This window comes from Oryctolagus cuniculus, chromosome 9, assembly GCF_051225735.1.
Source record: "Oryctolagus cuniculus isolate XC-2025 breed Fujian yellow rabbit chromosome 9, ASM5122573v1, whole genome shotgun sequence".
Classification (NCBI taxonomy): Eukaryota; Metazoa; Chordata; class Mammalia; order Lagomorpha; family Leporidae; genus Oryctolagus; species Oryctolagus cuniculus.
The window spans coordinates 67468473-67486201 of NC_142875.1; the positions used below are offsets into that span (position 1 = coordinate 67468473).

At 40.3% G+C, this 17729-nt stretch overlaps 1 protein-coding gene and 2 pseudogenes across 3 annotated transcripts in view; all 3 read left to right on the forward strand.

Moving 5' to 3' along the window:
• The window catches only part of RB1 (RB transcriptional corepressor 1), a 156513-nt gene that overhangs the window by 15400 nt on the left and 123384 nt on the right, over positions 1–17729 (forward strand). For all 3 annotated transcript variants that reach the window (XR_016213276.1, XM_002720723.6, XM_051832230.3), the window contains exons 3-5: positions 5603–5718; positions 7387–7506; positions 16895–16933. Coding sequence is in view for 2 of the 3 variants with exons in the window: in XM_002720723.6 (XP_002720769.1) it covers positions 5603–5718; positions 7387–7506; positions 16895–16933 (275 nt within the window). In the remaining variant the exon portion in view is untranslated. The remainder of the gene's footprint in view (positions 1–5602; positions 5719–7386; positions 7507–16894; positions 16934–17729) is intronic.
• On the forward strand, positions 17182–17711 carry LOC149124591 (large ribosomal subunit protein uL16-like; annotated as a pseudogene).
• On the forward strand, positions 17253–17356 carry LOC127487266 (small nucleolar RNA SNORA70; annotated as a pseudogene).

Consider the following 17729-nt stretch of genomic DNA (forward strand, 5'->3'; position numbering starts at 1 on the left):
GGGAAAGAAACTTTTAGAAGAATTATTTGGGAAATTTAAGTGACAGAGGGAGAAATCAATAAGCCAAGTCTTAAAGGAAATGAGAGGCTGTGTGATCTAAAGTGTGAGGGAGGAAGGGATGAGTTCTTAATTTAAAAAATGGAGGAGAGGGAGAGGGAATGGGAAAGGGGAGGGATGCGGGTGGGAGAGACGATATGGGGGGGAAGCCATTGTAATCCATAAGCCGTATTTTTGAAATTTATATTCATTAAATAAAAGTTAAAAAAAATTGATATTATACAAAAAAAATGGAGGAGAATGTCCATCTGTCAAAGTCAGAGGAGAAAGAATTCATAGATGAAATTTCATAAATGAGATGTGGAAACAAATTCTATAGGTAAATTACTACAACATTTTGAGGAAGACTGGAAGATAAATGGTAACTAGAAATGATTTTATGTGGAGAAAAATGTTGAAACCTTAGAAATTGTGATTCTTCAACTTTTTCAATAAAATAGAAATCATGATCAGTAGAGGGTACAAAACTCAAGTCTGATGTTGTGCAGTGAAGCCACAGTGTACAATTCTGGCATCCCGTACTGGAGTTCTGGGTCCAGTCTCAGCTGCTCTGCTTCTGATCCAGTTCACTGCTAATGTGCCAGGGAAGGCAGCTAAGATGCTTCAAGTGCTTGGGCCCCTGCCATCCACGTGCAAGAGCCAGATGGCATTCCAGGTTCCTGAATTCTGTCCAGCTGCAGCCATTTGGAGAGTGACCAGTGAGCGAGAGATCTCTTTTTCTCTCTTTCTCCCTCTGTCACTCTGCCTTTCCAAGTAAATAAAATCTTAATTTTTTTTTTAAAGAATGAATACAGGGGCTGGTGCCGCGGCACACTAGGTTAATCCTCCGCCTTGCGGCACTGGCATCCCATATGGGCGCTGGGTTTTAGTCCTGGTTGCTCCTCTTCCAGTCCAGCTCTCTGCTGTGGCCGGGGAGTGCAGTGGAGGATGGCCCAAGTGCTTGGACCCTGCACCGGCATGGGAGACCAGGAGAAGCACCTGGCTCCTGGCTTCGGATTGGCTCAGTTCCTGCCGTTGCGGCTATTTGGGGGCTGAACCAACAGAAGGAGGACCTTTCTCTCTGTCTCTCTGTCTCTCTCACTCACTGTCTCTCTGTCTCTCTCACTGCCTGTAATTCTACCTGTCAAAAAAAAAAAAAAGAGAACTTTTTTTTTTTTTCCGACAGGCAGAGTGGACAGTGAGAGAGAGACAGAGAGAAAGGTCTTTCTTTTCCGTTGGTTCACTCTCCAGTGGCCGCCGCGGCCGGCGCACCTCGCTGATCCGAAGCCAGGAGCCAGGTGCTTCTCCTGATCTCCCATGTGGGTGCAGGGCCCAAGCACTTGGGCCATCCTCCACTGCACTCCCGGACCACAGCAGAGAGCTGGCCTGGAAGAGGGGCAACCGGGACAGAATCCGGCGCCCCGACCGGGACTAGAACCCCGGGGCGCCGGCGCCGCAGGCGGAGGATTACCTAGTGAGCCACGGCACTGGCCGAGTATATACGCTTGATGACAGCATTTAAACTAAGGATTCTAGTGGTAAAAATGTGAGGGACATCCGTGTAAAAATGGACTAAGGACAAACGGAAAATACTAAACTGAGTGTTAGGAAACCTGGCATTTAGAACCGTGGCATTGACGGACGAGTAAATCTTAACAGTTTTTAGGTCCCCCCCACCCCGCCCCGTGTCCTTCAGTTTAATAATGTGCTGAATGCATTACGCATCCTCTTCATATTAACAATAGAAATGAAGAGCTCCAGGAAATTACGCCTGATCCAAGCCCACTGTGTCTGGCAGAATCGGGACCCAGATTCTCATACACACCTTGCAGCCCCGCATGGCGGCAGTAAGGAGCCACCATGTGCACCGCGCCTAAGGACGCGCCAGCTGTTTCCTTCTGCGCCCGGCCACCGGCGTCTGCCGTCGGCAATCTTTACACTGCCCCAGAATTCCGTGCCCTTCCACACTCCATGGACTAGAACTATTTCTTTCTGCATCTGGTGCGAGAAGTAGTGGGGGTAGGGGGTAAGGAGAGTGGGTAAACGTTCAGAGATCCGAAGAGAATGGCACTGGTCCTCCATCTGCTGGTTTACTCCCCAAGTGGCTACAACAGCTAGAGCTGGGCCTATCTGAAGCCAGGATCCAGGAGCTTCCTCCGGTTCTCCCACGCGGATGCATGGAACAGCATCTTCTGCTGCTTTCCCAGGCCATAGCAGAGAGCTGGATTGGAAGTGTAAGAGCTGGGACTTGAACTGGTGCTCATATGGGATGCTGTCACTGCAGACAGTGGCTTTACCTGCTATGCCACAGCACTGGCCCATGCTGTTTTTTTTTTTTTTTTCCCCAATGAATAAACAGCATACTGAATCTTAATAACTTTTGTTCCTTAATTTTCCAGTCTTTGAAAGAACAATAATAAATTTTTAAAAGGCTGGGTTTCATGTAAGCAGACCCATTGAGAGCAGTTGCAGTCAATATATGATAGCCTGACAGCAAAGAAGCGAACAAAAAACAAGATGCATAGGGGCCCATGACTATTCCCATGTTGTGGTGCTGTGTTTAGCTGCCTCCTGCTACACTGGTATCCCATAGTGCACCTGGGATAGCAGCAGAAGATGGCCCAAGTGCTTGGACCCCTGCTACCCATGAGGGAGACCCAGATGGAATTTGAAACTCTAGCTTCAGCCTGGCCTAGTCTTGGCCTTTGCAGCCATTTGATAAGTGAAGCAGTGGGTGGAAGATACCTCTGTCATTCTGCCTTTCAAATAAATGAAATTTAAAAAAAGTAAAGAAGTAAGCATAAAAATTCCAAATGCATGTATTTGGAGGTTATTTATTATGGAGTCAAACAGTCTTTCACATTTTAGTATTTTGAGAAATTGACCTTAATAATAATGTAAGCACATAAAAAGTGCTATTCATTTTATCAAAATATATAATAGTCATAACAATGAAGTAGTTTATACTTTGTTCAGCTTGAGAAATAGTACATAATTAATATAGTGTCAAAATTATTTATACATAATTTGTATATACTACATTGTATCAATTTTAAGTGCACAATTTAATTCATTTTGAAAGATAGTCACCCATGTAATCATCACCATTAAGGTATAGAACTTTTGATCACGTCAGAAAGTTCTCTCATTCCCCAACACCTTCCCTCTGATCCTCAACCAGCCACTGATCTACTTTCTGATTTGTTTTGCTTTTTCAAGAATTATGAGTGAAAGGGATCATACAGTATATCCTTTTGTGCCTGGCTTTTGAGATTTCTCTGTGTTAACTTTATTAGAATTTCTTGTTGTCAAATATTACATTGTATGTATTTAGTGTAAGTGGATATTTGGATAGTTCTAGTTTTTGGCTATTAGAAATTAAGGTACTATGAACATTCATGTATGTCTTCATTTATCTTGGATTTAAGTACCTGTGAATAGAACTGCTAGGTGTTATACAAAGTAAACATATATAAGAATTCACAGGTCCGACGCTGTGGTGCAGCAGGTTAACACCCTGGCCTGAAGCGCTGGCATCCCATATGGGTGCTGGTTCATTAACACCCTGGCCTGAAGCGCTGGCATCCAATATGGGTGCAGGTTTGAGACCCGGCTGTTCCACTTCCAGTCCAGCTCTCTGCTATGGCCTGGGAAAGCAGTAAAGATGGCCTAAGTCCTTGGGCTCCTGCACCCGTGTGGGAGACCTTGAAGAAACTCCTGGCTCCTGGCTTCAAATTGGCGTGGCTCCGGCCATTGTGGCCAATTGGGGAGTGAACCAGCCGATGGAAGACCTCTTTCTCTTCTCTCTGCCTCTCCTCTCTCTGTGTAACTCTGACTTTCAAATAAATAAATAAATCTTTTAAAAAAAGAATGAGACTCAACATCTCATTCTTGAAAAAAAAAAATGAATTTGCCAAACTTGTTTCCCAAAACAGTTGTACCATTTTACAGTTTTCACCAGCAGTGTTTCAGTGTCTCATTGCTCTATGTCAATTCTTCAGTGTCTTACTGCTTGCTAACCTTTGATATTTTCAGTCTTTTTAATTTTAACAATTCTAGTGGATGTATGGTTGTGTTATGTGTTAAATTATTTGTATCACAAGTATCCAATATTAAGAAAAAGTTTAGAGTTGGATGGATGGTGGTGGTAAACTTTATTATTCATGAGACTTGACAATCCAGAACAATTCTTTATGCTAAAACTTGTATATAATTGAACTTTCAACATAATGTAGAATTGCATTGTGTATTTTTCTGTTCAGCTCTATTGTAATCTTCTGTTAAGAGTAAGCAAATAGTTCTAGCTGCTTAATAGAGTATTAGATATTTTGACATTTCATTGTTTTTAACAATATGATCTGAATTTTACCTATAAAGTTTACATATTTAAAAGGTGGTATATAATGGTAGGGAAAAAAGTTTCCTAATGACAATGAAAAACTGTTCTAGTGATAATGGTAGCCATCACTCACTGAGTACTGAATACATGGCAGACACTATGCTAAGGGATGTATAAATATTATCTCATTCGATTCTTAGAAGGTAAAGGTGTTACCCATTTTAGATATTATTTCCATTTTAGAAAGAAGGTTTTTTTTTAATTTAGTAAATATAAATTTCCAAAGTACAGCTTATGGATTACAATGGCTCCCCCTCCCCCCATAATTTCCCTCCCACTCGCACCCCTCCCATCTCCCGCTCCCTCTCCCATTCCATTCACATCAAGATTCATTTTCAATTATCTTTATATACAGAAGATTGATTTAGTATATATTAAGTAAAGATTGCATCAGTTTGCACCCACACAGAAACACAAAGTGTAAAATACTGTTTCAGTACTAGTTATAGCATTACTTCACATTGGACAACAAATTAAGGACAGATCCCACATGAGAAGTAAGTATACAGTGACTCCTGTTGTTGACTTAACAATTTGACACTCTTGTTTATGGCGTCAGTAATCTCCCTAGGCTCTAGTCATGAGTTGCCAGGCTATGGAAGCCTTTTGAGTTCGCCAACTTCAATCTTATTCCAACAGGGTCATAGTCAAAGTGGAAGTTCTCTCCTCCCTTCAGAGAAAGGTACCTCCTTCTTTGATGGCCCCATTCAGAAAGAAGGTTATTAAGTAATTAAAACAAAATGTATAATTTTAAAAAATTTGAATTGATAAGTTGATTAAAGGAAGGATAATATAGGAAAGTAGAATTTCTTAAAAAACTAGTCACAGATTCTAAAGTCTTTTAAATTGATATTATATAATATTATTATATATACTATATATTATATTGGGTTATTGAAAAATGAAACTATTTCAAAGAATTCACTGATCTCTGTAGTTTCCACAGTAAGTTATAATTTAACTTTTGGTCTTTCTTGTAATTTTTTGCCTCATAATGTAAAATTTGTGTATTATTAATGTAGAGTGAAATGTTTTCAAGTATAATCCATCATAAGGGTTTGGAGACACGTGTATTTTGTTATGCTGAATAAGAAAAAGAAGCATACACTTTAACACTGCCAGAGCATAAATGACTTGATGAAATATTTGAACTTTTTTCATTCCCAGGAAGGTTATATTCAAAAGAAAAAGGAATTGTGGGGAATCTGTGTCTTTATTGCAGCAGTTGACCTCGATGAGATGCCATTCACTTTTACTGAGCTACAGAAAAACATAGAAATAAGGTAAAAATTCTTATATAAGCCTCTGCCATTGAAGAAAACTGCCTCTGGACTTTCCTTATATAGACTTTAGAAAATTAGTGAGAAACTCTACAATTAAGCAAAATGTAAAGGAGTTGGGTCAAATAGTGATCTCTCATTCTATCTTGGAGCCCTCAATGAAAGAAAATTTTTGCTGTTTCTTAAGAATGTAGCAGTTTTGTCCTAGGAATATTTTTGTCTCTCTATCTGTAAACTTTCTTATTTGTAGCAGTTGATAAGTTGGAAACAAAAATAGGAATTTATAAAGATATAAATTTTTATTATTAAAACTTTATGAAAGTAATCTAGGTTTCTCTTAAAGGAGCTTAGATAAGATTGAAGTTTAAGATTTTTTTTTAACATAGTAGATGGTATAATTACCTAATATTTCAGACTTGAGTATATACTCCAATACTTGGAGTATTGATCAAATTATTTGATCAAAAACTTGATCAAATAATTACTTAATAAATATTTGTTGTTGACTTTGTAAGCCGTAGGAGAGTTTGCTAATTTGTTTCTAGTGACTTATGAATTTTATCTTGCGAAAACTTCCAGGACTTGCAGTCATTTCCTTTGTAGGTATTTACAAAATGTAACCATAAATAATTTTACCAAATAAGTGGTTGTAGTATTCCTTTTTGAAGAAAGCTGTGTAATTTCCAATCAACTTGACTAGTAATCAGTATGTGAGATGCAGTGCTGTCTTTAATGCTCTATTGAAAAGCATATGTGTTGATGTTTGAAATAAGTTAATTTTTATAGGGAACAATGATTGATTTAAAGTCATTATTGAAGTATCTTCAGAATTGTAATCAGCTTTCCTTTTCCCTTTTCAAAAAAACTCAGTCCCATAACCATTGGTCAAGCAAAGAATATCACTATGTTTATCTGTGGCAGGGGAGTGCCATGGGGCCCAGGAAAGATGGCAAAGTAGAATGAGGAAGTTATCCATACTGGGGGACATAGGCAGTGTCAGGGAGCAGCATCAGAGCATACACAGGGTGTGCCAGCAGCTGGTGTGAGGAGTAATATCAAACAGGTGAGGAGAGCCTGGTGTGGGAAGTCAGAGCCCTCCCTTGGTGAGGAAGACGTCCTTGTAAAGGAGGTATGGATGCCATCCAGAATAGGATGTCAGTCTGAACAGAAGAGTAGAATGTTCATGTGGAGGAGTGGCTGGTTGTAGAGATGGAAGACCATTTCTTGCAGGGGAATTGATTAAATGAGTAAGTAAATTAAAGATACATTGATTCTAAGTTTCTCACTGTCAGAGAATTTTAGGAAGGTAAGCACTGGAATGAACCTTATAATTCTGTGTTGGAATTGGTAAATGGATGGGATCTCATGGTTTTTAAAACACACAGATTTGATATAGAAATAAACATACATGTATGGTCCCTTCATGATCTTTTTTTTTTTCTGTATTCTCAACTATAAACAGATACAAGCACAGGTATATAGACATAGGAGTGTATGTTGAAGACTAGCTGATTTTTTCTTCAAATTCTAGTACAATGCAAAAAAGTAATTCCTTTCAAAGAATATAATAGTGATTTTGTATAGAACTAATAATCTTTTGAATTGATATGTCTGTACTTTGAAAATGAAATAAAATTCAAACATTACTTGTTTTTTCTCTATTTTTTATAGTGTCTATAAATTTTTTGACTTACTAAAAGAAATTGATACCAGTACCAAAGTTGATAATGCTATGTCAAGATTGTTGAAGAAATATAATGTTTTGTGTGCACTCTACAGCAAATTAGAAAGGTAAAGTAAAAATTTTATTAGGGCTATACCCTGATTTTTCATGTCATTGTTGATAGTTAGAGTCCACTTGGAAACTGTTACATAATTAGTGAAGTTATTAAGTATTGTTACCTCTTAGACTTGTCCCTTGTCCTATTAGTTTCTTTTTTTCTTTCTTTGAAGGGCAGAGCAACAGAGGGAGGGAGACCAGAAACAAATCTTTCATCTGCTGATTCTGTCCCCAGATAGCCACAGTAGCCTGCTCTGGCTCAGGCTGAAGCTAGGAACCAAAATTTCCATCTGGGTTTCCCACTTAGGTGGCAGGGACCCAAGCACTTGGGCCATCCTTTGATGCTTTCTCAGGTGCAGAACAAGAAGCTGGATTGGAAGCAGGGCAGTTGGCTCTCCAATATGGGACTCAGGTGACGCAAGCATTGGCTTAACTTGCTGTGCCATAGTGCCTGCCACCAAGTTTCTTATTGTTTCTTAGCTTTCTTATTTATTTAGTCATAGGCATTCTGAATGCATCCTCCAAAATTAAACGTTTTAGGGTCTTTACACATCTCTTATTTGTTTTTACAAACTTTAAGTTTGGTACTTGTTTTAGTTTTATCTGCTGGAAGACGTACAATTTAAACTTCTTCTCATGCTGCTATTTTAGTTTAGAAAGAAAAAAACATATTGGCAGTGAAAAGCAGATGTGACGTGTACTATCAAGTTATAATTTGTACTTCCATGGTCAGTCTACAGAGGTTTTTACTATTACTGTTCAACTGGAAGAATAAAAAAAAAAGCTTGGGTTGTTTTTTTGTATCTCTCATTCAAACTGTAGCCCTTATTATGCCATGTCCCTATAATTATGTTTGTTTTGGAGCTCATTTCATCTGGGTAAGAGAATATGCAAGTTAATGTTGTAGGCTAAATAAGCAATTATGTAATAGGGTGGTAAAAGGAGAAGGGAAAAGGTGCATATTTAGATATTCTGGAGAGAATAGAGACAGAGCTGAAATGAGGCATCTTCTTTGAAGATGTATATCTTTTTTCTTCTTCCCTTCTTTTTTGTTGATATCATTAAAACTTCAGAGGTGTGCTGGAGGGAGAGGAAAATGGAGGGAGAAACTTAAAAGTTGGCCTGAACTTTTGAAGGAAGGTTTTTTTCTTGGTCTTGTTTTTTATTTTTAATATGGTAGTGTTAGATTTTTTTTTTTTAACTTTCTTGATGATAGAAGCTTTTTGCACAGAACAAAAAAAGGAATGTTTTTATTACAAAAAAAAATTGCCTCAGCAGTTTGCATAAGAATTGTGAAATAATTATAGAATACTTGAAAAACTCAGAAAGGCATAAATAAGAAAATACGCAGGGCCGGCTTTATGGCATAGCGGGTAAAGCCACTGCCTGTGGTGCTGTCATCCCATAGGGGCTCTGGTTTGAGTCATGGCTGCTCAGCTTCCAATCCAGCTCTCTGCTATGGCCTAGGAAAGTAGTGGAAGATGGCCCAAGTCCTTGGGCCCCTGCACCTGCATGGGAGACCTAGAAGAAGCTTCTGGCTCCTGGCTTTGGACTGGCCCAGCTCCAGCTGTAGTGGTCATTTGGGGAGTGAACCAGCAGATGGAAAATCTCTCTTTCTCTGCTTCTGCTTCTCTGTAACTCTGCCTTTCAAATAAATAAACAAATCTTTAAAAAAATTAAAAAAATATGAATCAACCAAAATTTCAAATCTGGAGATAATCACATGTATTATAGTATGTTTCTTTCTTTCTTTCTTTTTTAACACCAAATAGCTCACATTGCATATATAATTTCTTTGTCTTTTTATTTGAAAGGCAGAGAGACAAAGGCAGATAGACAAAAGATCTTGCATCTGGTTTACTCCCTGAATGCCTGCCGAAAGCCATGACTTTCTAAATTACTTTCTGTCCTTTGAACTTATTTATAACTGTTTACTTAATATCTTTTCTTTTTAAAATATTTATTTATTTGAAAGGCAGAGTTACAGAGAGGCAGAGAGAGAGAGAGAGAAAGAGGTCTTCCATCTGCTTTTTCATACCCCAAATGGCTGCAATGGCCAGAGCGGACCCAGTGCAAAGCCAAGAGCCAGGAACTTCTTCCAGGTCTCCCATGAGGGTGCGGGGGTCCAAGCACTTGGGTCATCTATCTCCTTCTCCTTCTCCTTCTCCTTCTCCTTCTCCTTCTCCTTCTCCTTCTCCTTCTCCTTCTCCTTCTCCTTCTCCTTCTCCTTCTCCTTCTCCTCCTTCTCCTTCTCCTTCTTCCTCCTCCTCCTCCTCCTCCTTCTCCTCTTCTTCCCCCTCTCCTCTTCGTCCTCCTCCTCCTCCTCTTCGTCCTCCTCCTCTTCCTCCTCTTCCTCCTCTTCCTCCTCTTCTTCCTCTTCTTCCTCTCCTTCTTCCTCTTCTTCCTCCTCCTCCTCTTCTTCCTCCTCTTCCTCTTCTTCCTCCTCCTCCTATTCTTCTTCTTCTTCTTCCTCCTCCTCCTCTTTTCTTCCTCTTCTTCCTCTTCCTCCTCTTCCTCCTCCTCCTCCTCCTCTTCTTCTTCTTCCTCTTCCTCCTCTTCCTCTTCCTCCTCCTCTTCTTCTTCTTCTCCTCCTCCTCCTCCTCCTTCTCCCGCTCCCCCTCCCCCTCCTCCTCCCCCTCCTTCTTCTTCTTGACAGTGAGAGAGACAGAGAAAAAGGTCTTCCTTTTCCATTGGTTCACCCCTCAATGGCTGCTGCGGCCGGCGCACCGCGCTGAACTGAAGCCAGGAACTAGGTGCTTCTCCTGGTCTCCCATGGGGTGCAGGGAGGGCCCAAGGACTTGGGCCATCCTCCACTGCAGTCTCAGGCCACAGCAGAGAGCTGGACTAGAAGAGGGGCAACCGGGACAGAATCCGGCACCCTGACCGGGACTAGAACCTGGGGTGCCAGCGCCGCAGGCGGAGGATTAGCCTAGTGAGCCGCGGCACTGGCCTTGGGTAATTTTCTACTGCTTTCCCAGGCAGAGAGCTGGATTCCAGAGATTCCAGAGAGCTGGATTGGAAGTGGAGCAGATGGGTTTCCAACAGGTGCCCATATGGGATGTTGGGATTGCAGGCTGTGATTTTACCTAGTAAGATGCAGTGCTGACCCCTACTTAATTTCTTGAGCTTATCCCAAGAATATGATCCTAAGTAAAAAAAAAAAAAGTCTTTTGAAATTTTTGTCACACTAATTATACCCCTGAAAAATGAGAAAATGTTTATTCACAACTGAAGTTAAACAGTAAAATATTGTAAATATAGCCTAAACACAAAATAATATAAATATGAAATAAAATTTGATTGGGGGAGTGGCTAGCACTGTGGCATGTGGTTAAGCTGCTGTTTGTGATGCCAGCATCCCATATCAGAGTGCCGACTGGACTGGAGTCCTGGATGTTCCTTTTTTTTTTTTTTAATATTTGTTTATTTATTTGAAAGGCAGAGTTGCAGAGAGGCAGAGGCAGAGAGAGAGACATCTTCCATCCACTGGTTCACTCCCCAAATGGACATGATAGCCAGAGCTGGGCTGATTTGAAGCCAGGAGCTTCTTCTGGGTCTCCATGCGGGTGCAGGGGCCCAAGGACTTGGGCCATTTTCTGCTGCTTTCCCAGGCCATAGCAGAGAGCTGGATCGGAAGTGGAGCTGCTGGGACTTGAACTGGTGCCCATATGGGATGCTGGCACTGCAGCTGGTGGCTTTACCCACTACGCCACAGTGCCAGCTTCCTGGATGTTCATCTTCCTATCCAGCTTCCTGCTGATGAGCCTGAGAAGGCAGTGGAAGATGGCTCAAGTACTTGGGCTTCTGACATCCATGTGGGACACCTAGATCTGGGGTCCACCATATGGCGAGTGAACCAGTGGATGAAAGTTATCTATGTGTGTGTGTGTGTGTGTGTGTGTGTCTGTTGCTCTGCTTTCCAAGTAAATAAATAAATCTTAAAAATTGTTTTGATGAGGAATAATAACAATATGAAAAAGTACTTCTAATGTTGCATAAATAAAACAAGATCTATGATATGACAGTTTACAGGGGAAAAATCTAGACTAGTTTTACATAGAATGAAATGACTAGACAGAAGTTTGTTGAAATTTTAACTGAGATTTTATGTGAATAGCTTACAGTTCTAAGGAGGATATAATAAAGTAAGCAAAAATTTCTCTAAGCCAATTTTAAAGGAAATTCTATTGCTTAAAGATTGATATTTAAAAATCTATAATCATCAGTTTATTTCTGAGTATAGAAATTTGGGGCTAATTTGGTAGGATTGATTTTAGAGTATAGTCTTTATTTTCTTTCCTGTTATAATAATTTTAACTGGATACTTCCAGGTTTTTTGGCTCTGCTTTATGTGATGAGATCAGAAATCTGATATTAGTTTTGGTTTTACCTCATTCTTTAACCCATCATACCTCCTACTGATGGATATTAAGGGAGAGTCAGAAAACCAAGTTATAAAGTAGAATAACCTGATGGATAGTAGCAGATTTTATAGTCTCCTTTATTTAAGTGGTTTGCTGTCTCCTCCCATATAAACAGAGAGCTAAGATCAATAAATAAACCATATAAGCCAACATTTTTTTAACATTCAGATTCATGTTAAGATTCCATTATATAATGTATATTTTTTTTGTGTCTGTATTTTGGGTTAGTAAGTAGTTTGGAAGGATGGGGAGGAGAAGGTTATAGAGAATTATTTAGATGATAGACAACCCAGATGATAAAGTAGGAAAAGAAAATTGAACTTGAATATTTTAACTATTACATGTTGAAAATGAAAGCTTTAGGGGCCGGCATTGTGGCTCAATGGGTTAAGCCCCCATCTGTGATCCTGGCATCCCATATGAGCAGCAGTTCAGTTTGAGTCCTGGCTTCTCCACTTCTGATCCAGCTCCCTATTAATGTGCCTGAGAAAGTAGCAGAAGATGGCTCAAGTGCGTAGGCCTCTGCCACCCAGATGAGAAACCTAGATGGAGTTCCAGGTTCCTAGTTTCATTCTGGTCCAGCCCTAGCTGTTGTAACCATTCAGGGAGTGAACCGGTGGATGGAAGATCTTTCTCTCTCACGCTATATCTCTACCTTTCAGATAAATAAAATCTTAAAAAAAAAGAAAGAAAGAAAGCTTTTAGGGCCAGTGCTGTGACGTAATGGGCTAAACTTCCACCTGTGGTGCCAGCATCCCATATGAGTACTGGTTCATGTCCTGGCTGTTCCACTTCTAACCCAGCTCTCTGTTAGGCCTGGGAGAGCAGTATAGGATGGCTCAAATGCTTGGGCCCTTGCACATGCATGGGAAACCCGGAGGAAGCTCCTGGTTCCTGGCTTCAGATCAGCCCTGCTCCGGCTATTGTGGCCATTTGGGGAGTGAACCACCGGCTAAACTACCTTTTTCTCTGTCTCTCCTTCTCTCTGTCTGTAACTCTACCTCTCAAATAAATAAATAAATCTTTTTTTTAAAAAATGAAGCTTTTAAAAACTACATAGAGAATTCTGAAGTTTTTATTTCTGAAGAATTCTGAAGCTTTTATTTCCCATATTTTTCCTAAAGTCCACATAAACACTGGTATTTCCAGATTAGTAAGTAGCACACATGACTAAAGTTCCCAAAGAATTCTCTGGAAAACAACAGTCTGATCTGATACCTCACCAGAAAAGGGAGGCTGTAGCAGAGCTCATTGAAGATGAGAATGGAGACTTTTGAGTCAAACAGATTTGACTTCAAGTCTGGGCTCCAGCATATACTGGGTGATCTTGCGCAAGTGAGTTACCTAATTGTAGTGCTTAGTTTTCTAATGTGTAAATGGAATTAATGGTAGTACCTACCCTGTTAAGTTTTCTGATATATTAAATAATACATACTGATGAGTTTAGTGTCTGGTATAAACTCTACATGAAAATTAACTTTTTAAAACAAAAAATTTCTGCCTAATTTGGGAAATACTACATACCATTCCCATATAGTAAAATCTATAGAACTTTATTGAGTTCAGCATTTCCTAAACTTATTAGATTACTCATATGTTTAGTATGAAAAAGTCATACATGGACTTCAAAAGGTTTTGCAACAAAATAAGTTTATCTTTTAATTATGTTTTCCATGAACTTTTTAAATTATATATATTTATATGTATTCAATTAAAATCTTATGAAAGTATTTTGTGATTTAAGAGACTTTACACTATCAACTTTTCCTGAAAATACACTAAGAAACTAAAACAAACATTAAGGATTAGTACTGGGTTGTTTTTTTTTTTTTTAAAGAGTTACTTTATTTATTCGAAAGACAGCGTTAGAGAGAGAGGTAGAGCCAGAGAGAGAGATTTTCTATTCTGCTGGTTCACTACCCAAATGACTGCAATGGCCAGAGCTGAGCTGATCTGAAGCCAGGAACCAGGAGTTTCTTCCAGGTCTCCCATGTGGGTGCAGATGCCCAAGGACTTGGGTCATCTTCTGCTGATTTCCCAGGCCGTTAGCAGAGAGCTGGATACGAAGAGGAGCAGCCAGGACTTGAACCCATATAGGATGCCGGCACTGCATTCTGGGGCTTAAACTCACTGTGCCACAGTGCCGGCCCCAGTACTGGGTTTTATGTTAGGTACTGGGGATACAAAATCATGTGACATGATCATCAAGAAGTTATAGTGGTCCAGTGTTGTGGTGCAGTGGATTAAGCTGCTGCCTGTAATGCCGGCATCCCATATGGCTGCTTGTTTGATTCCTGGCTGCTCCACTTCCCATCTAACTCCCTGTTAAAGCTCCTGGAAAAACAGCAAAGGATAGCCTAAGTGCTTGGGCTGCTGCCACCCATGTGGAAGACTGTAATGGAGTTCATGGCTCCTGGCTTCAGCCTGGCTCAGCACAGGCTGTTGTGGCCATTTGGGGAGTGAATTAGTGGATAGAGCTTGCTTGCTGTCTATTTTTCCCTTTCTTTCTGTGACTCTGCCTTTCAAATAAATAAAATAAAATCTTTTTTAAAAAGCATATAGTAAATAAATAAATTATACCTTTTATAAAACTAAATGCATTAATAAATGTAATGCTTCTTTGTGGAGGATTATGCTTAAATGGAAATTTTCTTTTAAAGAAGAGTTTTTTCCAAGACTAGTGTCTGCAAATACTATCTGATAGAACAAAAAAGGGAGAGAATGATCCAACATGGGGAGTGGGATACACAGCAGACACATAGAATGGCAGATGTCCTAAATAGCACTCTGGCCTCAGAATCAGCCCTTAAGGCATTTGAATCCGGCTGAAAAGCCCATGAGAGTATTTCAGGCATGGAAAGCCAAGATACTGTGGCAAAAAAAAAAAAAAAAAAAAAAAAACCAACCAAACCAAACCAAACCAACCAACCTAAATGAAAGTTCTCTGCGAGTGAGATCCCAGTGGAAAGAACAGGTCATCAAAGAAGGAGGTACCTTTCTCTGAAGGGAGGAGAGAACTTCCACTTTGATTATGACCTTGTCTAAATATGATCAGAGTCGGCGAACTCAAAATGCCTCCATAGCCTTGGCAACTCATGACAAGAGCCTAGGGGGATTACTGATGCCAGAAACAAGAGTGTCAATTTGTTAAGTCAACAACAGGAGTCACTGTGCACCTACTCCTCATGTAGCATCTCTGTCCTAAATGTGTTGTACATTGTGATTTAATGCTGTAACTAGTACTGAAACAGTATTTTACACTTTGTGTTTCTGTGTGGGTGCAAACTGTTGAAAGCTTTACTTAATATATGCTAAACTGATCTTCTGTATATAAAGAGAAACGAAAATGAATCTAGATGTGAATGGAAGGGGCGAGGGAGTGGGAGAGGGGAGGGTTGCGGGTGGAGGGAAGTTATGGGGGGGGCTATTGTAATCCATAAGCTGTACTTTGGAAATTTATATTCATTAAATAACAGTTTAAAAAAAAAGAAGGTTTTTTTAAGTTAAAAATTTATTTTTATTTTATTTGAAAGGCAGAGAGACAGATCTTCCACTAATTCACTCAGCCAATGTTCACACATAGCCAGGGCTGGGCCAGGCGAAAGCCATGAGCTTAAAACTCCAGCTGGTCTCCCATGTGGGTGGAAAGGACCCAAGTACTGAGCCATCATCTGCTGTCTCCCACTGTGTGTATAAGCAGAAAGCTGCATCATAGTGGAGTAGCCAGGACTCAAACCAGGGAATGTGAGTGTCCCAAGCAATGATTTAACTGCTGTACCACAAACCCACCCCCAGAAGTAAAAGTTATATAGTGAGCAAAGTATTGCATTTATGTGTTTAAGGGTTACTTTGGGGATGATTTTTGTCAGGAATAAAATTTTAGAAGAAAACAATGTCTAATTAAAATGGAAAAGATAATAAAAATTCACCAAACAAAATGAATAGGAATTATGGCTGAGCCTCCTAGACAGTGATTAATGTGTGCAAAGCCAGTGCAGTAGAAGGATGTACTACTTTGAAATTGCTAATATCTGAAAGGGGTGAAAGGATCAAACTGGTGATGAGGGACCAGCACCCTGGCTCGCTTGGTTAATCCTCCGCCTGCGGCACCGACATCCCATATGGGCACCGGGTTCTAGTCCCGGCTGCTCCTCTTCCAGTCCAGCTATCTGCTGTGACCCGGGAAGGCAGTGGAGGATGGCCCAAGTGCTTGGGCACCTACACCTGCATGGGAGACCAGGAGGAAGCACCTGGCTCCTGACTTCAGATCGGCGTAGCTCCGGCCATAGCAGCCATTTTGGGGGTGAACCAATGGAAGGGAGACCTTTCTCTCTGTCTCTCTAACTGTCTAACTCTATCTGTCAAATAAATAATAAAAAAAAAAAGTGGTGATGAACTTGGACTTCATCCTATAGGCTATGGAAAGTCATTCAATAGTTATAAACTGGGGAGTGACAGTCAGATTTGGCATTAAACATGTAGACTTTGTAAAAGGGATGTAGAACTTTTATTGACTAGTCATATGAGATAATTTAGAGTAACTTTTTTCTCCTATTTTTACATTTTTCTGGAGAGTAATTGGGGAGATTAATACCAAAGTTTATTTGCTTCAGGGTAGACTATTTGAAATTACAGAAAGAGAGAGAGGGAGAGACAGAGGTCTTCCATTTGCTGGTTTGCTCCCCAGATGGCTGCAACAGCTGGGGCTGGGCCAGGCCAGAGCCAGGAGCCAGGAGTTTTACCTGGGTCTTCCACATGGGTACAAGGGCCTGATCACTTGGGCCATCTTTCACTGCTATCCCAGGCACATTAACAGGGAACTCGACAAGAAGTGGAGCAGCCAAGACTCAAAACTGGTGCCCATATTGGATGTCGGCATTGCAGGCAGTGGCTTTACCTGCTATGCCACAATGCCAGACCCTAAAATGTAACTTTTTAAAAAGCCATAATGTTAATATAATTTTCTTCCTTTCAGGACATGTGAACTTATATATTTAACACAACCCAGCAGTTCGTAAGTAGTTCAGACTATGTTATTTGTCACTTTTAAACAACTGATTTTTCTGGAATAATCTCAGTGATATTTGATATGTTGCAGCATGCTACTCTATGAGTAAAGTTATAGACTTAAGTTCTGTGTAATTTATTATTTTTCTCACAAAGCAAATGATTTGAAATGTATGCCCTATGTGTACCACAAGGCAAGAATAAGGTGGAAATTGATTCACTACCAATGTATCACCAACATTTTTAGGGGAAAAAATGCAAGTTCATTGGCTGAATCTTTATTGGCAATCTGTTATAGGTATTTTATTAAAGGCTCAGAGCATAATTTGTGAAAGAATAAGTACAGTGCAGTGGCTGCAGACCGCCTCCTCCTTCATAGTAATGCAGCCTGTTTCTTGTATGGGTTGTCCTAGGGATACCGAAGACACCCTTTCCCATGGACCTATGTCTGGAGCTGGTCTAATCTAGACTGCAGATAGATGTTCTAGGTGTCTTTTAGAAAGCCCCAGGGCTCGGTGGCCAGGGTTCACATTGGCCAAGCTATCAAGTCCATTTGCACAAAGGTGCAAAACAAAGAGCATGTGACTGAGGCCCTATGCAGGAACAAGTTCAAGTTTCCTGGCCACCAGAAGATCCACTCCTCAAAGAAATGGAGCTTTACTGAGTTTAATGCAGATGCATTTGAAGACTTAATGACTGAGAAATGACTCATTTCAGATGGCTGTGAGGTCAAATACATCTCCAGTCATGGTGCTCTCAACAAGTGGTAAGCCCTGTACACATGAGGGCTTCCATTGTGCTGC